Source organism: Fistularia commersonii, chromosome 22, assembly GCF_037954325.1.
Source record: "Fistularia commersonii isolate RoL2024-O1a breed Wild chromosome 22, RoL_Fcom_v1.0, whole genome shotgun sequence".
NCBI lineage: Eukaryota > Metazoa > Chordata > Actinopteri > Syngnathiformes > Fistulariidae > Fistularia > Fistularia commersonii.
Genome location: NC_141305.1, coordinates 8,844,095 through 8,851,374, shown reverse-complemented (window position 1 = coordinate 8,851,374; position 7,280 = coordinate 8,844,095). Strand labels below are relative to the sequence as shown.

Here is a 7,280-nt window from a genome sequence, read left to right as displayed (position 1 = left end):
GCCTTTATCTGCTTCTGCTTGGCACCTGATGAATGGATGGACCCTTTTCACCGAGACGACAAGGCGCAGTAAGGTAGGATTTGGCACTTTTTTTACGGGCACGTCCTCACATTTTCGTTGATTATTCGGAATTGTCATGTTAAAGGGACTGCTTTGAACCGTTCCAGAAACTATATACATATATTTACAGTTGTAAACTCACTATTTGTGGTCAGCAAGACCAAAAGAAGTTGGATATCTCATTATGATTTTACATGATATTTATTATTATACCTTTTACATGCCCACTTTGGGGATGCTTACATCCCAAACTTTACCTTTTCAACTACTACTTCTTAATCAACAATGACCTGTCTTGTCATATATGTTAATATTGCTGCAATGTTATAATGTCAGTTAATTGCTTCAAAATTAAATGGAAGAAGAAAACTTGTAAAACCAGAAAGCAATACAATAGAAATCAAGCACATATTACAATAAAAGCAGCTTAAAAATGGAAATGACTTAAAGCTAAATATAAATTAGAGCTGAATGACGAAAGTAGAGAAGTTTACAACACTTTCCCACTTTGGTGTCCGGATCCACTAAAGAGAGTTTCCCCATGTATCCCGATGTGGAGTGGTGACAAATGAAGTGGACTGAAAACACAACATAATAATGTCCTCCTTTGAGGGATTAGCTTTTGCAAGTGCTTAAGAGATACATGTTTCATCCAATTTGTAGCGCCTGTAGTGATTAAGTGGTACGAGCCTGTTGCACTTGATTGTGCCCAAATGTGGCCTTTAAAGCCCATGTGCACACACCTACATGCTATCCCGCGGGTGGGTGGGTGGGTGGGAGATGTGTGGGGGGGTTAAAATGTTCAGGGCTGACATTTTGTCTGCTGCCTCCATGATTAACTATTCTGTGTATGTCTGCATGAGATGAAGGCCGTCTCTGACCCTCAGAGACACAGGGGTGGTGACGGCCATGCATGAGTGGGTGGTGTTTGGTGAGGTGGCGGCGGGCTGGAAATTGTATCACTCACCCTGCACGGAAATTTATCATTTTCATTCTTTTGTGCTATATTGATATCAGTGGTTGTTCATCCACATTGTCATTACTGGCCATCAACTCATTCACGTTGTTGATTTTCAGCTAATATTTCAATGTCAGTGTCTAATTCTCATGTTTATCATAATCCGCAGAGGTTCTCTGCCTGCAGCTGTTGACCGTGTCTTCGTTTCTAGAAGTTTGCCCTATCCTGTTATGTAAAAGGATGAACACATTTTTAGAAACACAATGATTTATTTATCATCTATACGGCTTATCCTACACTCAGGTACACAGGGGTGCTGAAGCCTATTTGAGGTGTCACTGGGCAAGAGGCGGGGTCCAGCTGTTCACAGGGCCACATGTACTTTCAACCTTTCACCCTCATTCACACATCTGGGCAATTTAGGGTCTCTAAAGAACCTACAGCAATTCTTTGGACCACGGCAAGCACCCACACAGAAACTGAGAGTACGTGCAGACTCCGTGCAGAAAAGGCCAACTGTCGGAATCTAACTAGTGTGCATGCCACCAATGATACAATTGCTTCCTACTAAAATATTGAAAAATGCAGGCTCAGATCAGGTAAGACTATTTAATTTCAATAAATCATGAAACAACCGTCAAAGCATTTTTTTCATTGATAGATGAGGAAAATGAGCACAAGCACGAGAAAAATCACATTTTAATCAGGTTTCAGGGAGATGGATCGGTTCATGTATTCTGGAGAGGGATGACCTTCATACAAGGATTGTGCAACAGGCAGGCCCACTGGTTGCCATGACAACTGCTAAATTACTTGCTAGCTTTGATTGCCTCTGTCATAAGATGGAAAGTCCAAACTTCTGTCTGAGAAGGGGCCCCCAAATATGGTGTAACTGTTAAAAAAAAGTATCAATATTCAAAGTAAAATGCACTCCAAACATCATTTGACATATACATTTTAAATCACTATGTGATGATGTAATTCAAGGGGGAAAAAAGTGATAATCCTTTTATTTTTGACATAAATGCCCTTGGCTGTATTTGTGAAAATGCTTGACACCCTGCTGGCGCAAATGCTTCTCCACGCAGTTAAAGAAATTCATCCGTCAGTGCGTCACATCTCTGAGAAAAAAGAACACAAGGCCACATGCACACAATAGGCCACCGACAAGCGTTTATGTTTTCTGAGGTACTGATAAAATGCTCTCTCTAATTTGAATCCTTCCCCAAAGACAGCAGCAGATACAGGGGTGAGGATTTGCAGGGAGTGGTCAGTATTACATTCAGTGTGTAAATAGGTGTGAAGGGAGGCACAGTGATGTGCACTGCTGCCCCCATGTCTGCGTCCAAAATCCATGCATTAAGTAAATTATATGTCGCTTTATTTCCCCCCATGATCGACTCCCGATCGTTCCAGGGCGAACACCAACTCTTGCCCAATGACAGCTGGGATGGGCTCCAGTTCCACCCCCGACCCTGAGTGCAGGATAAGCTGCACAGAAAACGAATGCATGAATGAATGTGTTTGATATTTGACATTAACACATCAAGCATCAAGATGAAAGATGATGACAGTCACACGTAACACACACAACGTTATGAGTAAGAGCTCTGAATTCACTTTCTTAGATATTTCTTGTGGCATCCTCATCTGCATGTCCTAAATCCAGTGTTTAAAAAAAACACCATGACATTTGTTTACTTTGTTATTTGCTGTTTAATATCAGAAAACAACAACAAGAAATGTGTTTCTTTCACATTGTGGGTCACTTGAGAGATCTCTGCCAACAAGTACTGAATGCTGACATTCAGGCAACCTTCATGGTTAACTCCTCCCTGAAAAGAAAGATCTGCATCCGGTCTTGCTAGATTCTAAGAGTTTCAAAGCAAAGGCCAAAGTTGTGATCCATTTATGATTCTTACTGTTAGAGTCCAACCATATATGTAAGTACAGACTTTTAAAAACATGACATCGATTTAAAGTGTTTCTATCGGAATTGAGTGATGCCCTGGAAACTATTCCATAGGAACAATAATATTGCAGTGCATTACAGTCATTTAGGTATTGGAGTTTTGGAGATAATTAAAATTTCGGTACACCGGGTGCGTCGCTAATCACAATTATACAATAAAATAAAGCCATTTTCCCCTTTTGTTCCGTAAAAAATGCATAGGATTGAATATCATATGTTGTTATTGTACTTATTATGTATTGCACTTATATCCAGAGGGTTGGCACCCTCTATTTGTTTAAGAATAGGCTTTAAATTTGACAAAGCTTAGAATTGGGGTTAGATAACAGGATTATGCTGCTCAGGGATATCCCATGATGCACTTATCTCATTCCTCCCACTCTTCCTATGCTGTCTGAACGTCTGTCTTCTCAAAGGTCCATGATAGTAACCTTATATCTTCTCCCAAGACCATGGACTCTTCCATTTTTCAATTTTTCCATCTAAAGCAGCAGTCTTGCCAGGCGCCCACCATTATTTTGAATAACTTTTTGATTTTTTTTTTTCTTCAAAAATAAAATGCAGGTTATTATCATTATTATTATTATTTTATGAATATTAAAGTTATTATTGTATCATGTCACCAGAAACATGTAACTGTTAATCCTTCTGTTATTATTAAAATGACAGAATCTGTACCTGTCTTTCCCATTCCTCAACTCCCCCCACACTCTTACCATCTATCTGTCTGTCCTTCTCGCTCACTCTTCGTCTTTCTACCCTAACTGGTTAAGACACAAGGCTGCCCAAGGTTTCAGCCTGGTAAAAGATAGTTTTAGTACTTTGCTCATGGACAAATGTTGGTTTTCCGTAAATCGTTTTTAAGAGCGTGGTTCAGACCTGCTCTACATGGAAAGTGTCAAGTGTGTTGGGATTTGGAGCCATGTATAAAAAAAAATCGGGCTTGACTTGACTTATTCAATACCAAAATGGTCAAGGAAACATTGAATATACACAAAGAACAAATTTTATATCTCGTAGTGATAAACAGCATCAGCAGAGGGGGAACCAATGTGAGGATATACTGACATTCTGATTTTACACAATCACAAAATATCACAAAATAGCACACGACAAGCCTGCTTCCAACATTTATATCATTTATAGATCTTCAGTGTTGAGGATTTAGTTTAAATTCTTTCTTGATTTCAGACCCTCCAGCTGTGATTGATCAAGAAACTGAAGCTCCTCCGATGAAGAGACTGAGTTCATATCAGAATCAGCCAAAACAGGTAACGATGAACGAGTCGATGAAGGTGAGAACGGACGGCATTTCTTTGCTGAAGGCTGTTTATCAGTGTCGCCTGCGTCTGACTCGACTGCTGCTGGAGGGAGGCGCCTACATAAATGAGAGTAACGAACATGGTGAGACCCCCCTAATGGTGGCCTGCAAGACGGACTATTCTGATTCGCAGAGTGTACCGAAATGCAAGATGGTTCAGTACGTACTGTCAAAATCCATCAATGCAATTGATTCCTGAATGTAATAATAATTTGAAAAAGTTACAGCTTGTCATGTAATTTTTAATCACGTAAGGTATCTGTTGGAGAAAGGTGCAGATCCAAACATCCAAGACAAGTTGGGAAAGACCGCTCTGATGCACGCTTGCCTCGACCAGGCAGGGGCTGAGATACTGTCCGTCCTGCTGAGTAGCGGTGCTGAACCGACTCTAGAGGATCACACTGGCCTATCAGCACTGGTTTATGCGGCCAGTTCAGGCCACTGGGACATCCTCCAGATACTCATGGACGCCTGTAGAGTGAAGGGTAAGGAGGTGATTATCATTACCACCAATAAACTTCCATCTGGACATCAGATGACAAAGCAGTACCTCAACGTCCCACCGCCTCCTGACCTCGAGGAGCAAATGCAACTCAACAACCCAAGTGGTATTTCTCCGTTTGAGAACCAGCTGCAAGCTCCGCTACAGGGGTCCTCAGCAAGAGCTACTCCTCCGCTTGGCAACCGTCTTCTTGACCTCGGGAATCCCCACAGTTCAGGCTCGGCTCCAGGCCTTGGAACATCTCGACCGCATTCATCGATCCAAGATCCAAGTCCTTTACAAATCCCAACCATGGATAAACTTCTTAAGCTCCAGAGGCAACACTCTTATCAACTTTCCAAAAGTCCTTCCCTCCTGCTCCAGCAGAGTCAGGCCTCCTCGCTGACAGAGGAGGTGCCAGAAAAGACAGAACTGGGGGAGGATCTGTGTTTCAGAGACGGTGGCCTTGTGTCTCATGGAAGACCTCTTACTAAAGATACACAGCTCTTGAAAGGTCTCAAGAACATACCAGGAAGTGAGAGCAGGGGGGGAGTTGGAAGAAGAGGCTTTGGTAGGAAAATGTCATACGACAGCACCGCAAGTTCACAGCATTCCGCTTCACATCCGAACCTTCATCAAAATCTCCCCTTGACCCTGAGATGTGGACGAGCAGGTGAAGATTCTTCAGACGAAATGTTTCATGTTTCCAGTCTGCAAAATGTGTTTAGTCTGCGTAACACTGGTATTGATCACTACAGTTCCGACTCTCAGTTACCACATTTTAGCAGCCAAGACAACCACTCAAAGAATATTGGTGAAACTGGAGCAGGGGCAGAAAGGCATAGGTTGAGCAACAGATCTTCCACGCTGTCTGACTCCAGGGATTCTGTCAAGAGCTCCATTCAGCGTCGTGGCGCTGCTGGGATGGAACATAGAGGTTCTGGGGCGCATCTTCTTGATCACATGTCAATCACTCGGCCTGGATATCTCTCTCCTCTGAACCCCCACGCCCGCATTATGGTCACCTCTGGCTCTTCCCATTCTTTAACGGAAGGTGGCAAAACGGTGAATAGCGTACTTCCAGGGTCAAAGCCGGTTCTCCACTGTGCACCTATTTTCCCACGGGATCTTAAAGTCAAGAAAATGCTGTGGAGACGCCACTCGATGCAGAGCGAGCAGATAAAAGATCTGGTAAACTTTGAAAAAACCTTCGAACGATAGGAGAACGGGCTGCATGTATCACAAGGCCATGCATGTGCAGAATAACAATACAAATGTGTGCCTTTAAGACCAAATATATTATGAGCTTTGACTTTTCTTCTTCATGAAAGCATTTATTTATTACCAACCGGACACTTGGACCTCAATGTTACAAAGCATATCCTCTTAAATGAACCCCACGCTGTTTCCTGAACAGATAACATTTTCATTGTGATGTTGCAGTTTAGGTTTAGGTTAGCGATCCTTTGCTCAGAACTCTTGTCCGACAGTATCCACCTGTCCCTGGTGGACAAGAGGAACCAATTTCAGAGCCAGTCTTGAAACATAAGTCAGGTTTAAACATATTGTCCATACCCTGTTGGAGAGACAAAGCATGTCATAGCCAAATAGAGGTTAGTTTTAGATCCATGGGGAATCAATCATTAAAGTATTTTCTGCCTCTGTGTTGAGCTTATATGGCGTACATAACATTATTACTGCTTTGGTGCAAGCGCAACTAAAAACACATGCTTCAGGTACACAAGCTTCATGTTTTGGGCTATTTCCAGTGAAGACGAAAATAATATTCCCACTATAAATACCACCATCGGTTGACTTTTATTTCTGAAACAAGGGATGCCATTCATAACTTTATAGTAGCATTTGAGTCAGGGAAACACCCGGGTGACGGTAAAACATCTGTTTAATGAGCAATAGCTGCCACACAAGCCTGCAATACAACAAAATGTTCCTGTAAAAAATTCCAGGTAAAAAATAAACAAACAATAGAATTCATTGTACCCCAAACCACACCCACATAATTCCCAGCAACCCCAAAATCACAGAAAACAAGCATCAACATAAACACCAACATTCGTGTCACACTATATTAAGTAAAACATGGTTCAGCAGAATGCACATGATTCCTAAAATGGTGACTAAGTATAGCTTTAGTGTGTAAATGTTTATTTGCTTTTTTTGTTCTGAAGAGGCAAATGAGTAAATACACGAGGCTTTTTCAAACCCAGTGGTTCCATTTTTATCTTATACATATTCTGTTTTTACCCGAAGCGTTGTTTTCCATTGATAACCTTGATTATGTGATAATTTATGTTCAAGCATTTATCAGAAACTAGATTACCAAGCTTCCTAGGTGAATAATAATACTGTAAATTCCGGCATATAAGGCGCTACTTATTTCACACGTTTTGAGAACGCGGCTTTTACAACGATGCGGATAATTTATAGATTTTTAAACTGTGATTACAATGGCTTCCTTCCGTCAACA

The 7,280-nt window shown here is 41.6% G+C and overlaps 1 protein-coding gene across 1 annotated transcript; it reads left to right on the top strand.

Annotated features, from left to right (window-relative positions):
* Nucleotides 1-42: 42 nt before the first annotated feature.
* ankrd34bb (ankyrin repeat domain 34Bb) lies at nt 43-6,013 on the top strand. Its single transcript, XM_086169898.1, has 3 exons — nt 43-73; nt 4,182-4,470; nt 4,567-6,013. The coding sequence occupies exons 2-3, from the start codon at nt 4,223-4,225 to the stop codon at nt 6,011-6,013; spliced, it is 1,695 nt and encodes a 564-aa protein (XP_086026024.1). The 5' UTR covers nt 43-73; nt 4,182-4,222.
* Nucleotides 6,014-7,280: the final 1,267 nt, after the last annotated feature.

Excerpts from the sequence above, each read along its gene's own strand:
- ankrd34bb (XM_086169898.1), top strand. The coding sequence starts at position 4,223 with ATGAAGAGACTGAGTTCATATCAGAATCAGCCAAAACAGGTAACGATG. Across the intron at positions 4,471-4,566 it reads CCGAAATGCAAGATGGTTCA|GTATCTGTTGGAGAAAGGTG; the intron begins GTACGTACTGTC and ends TAATCACGTAAG.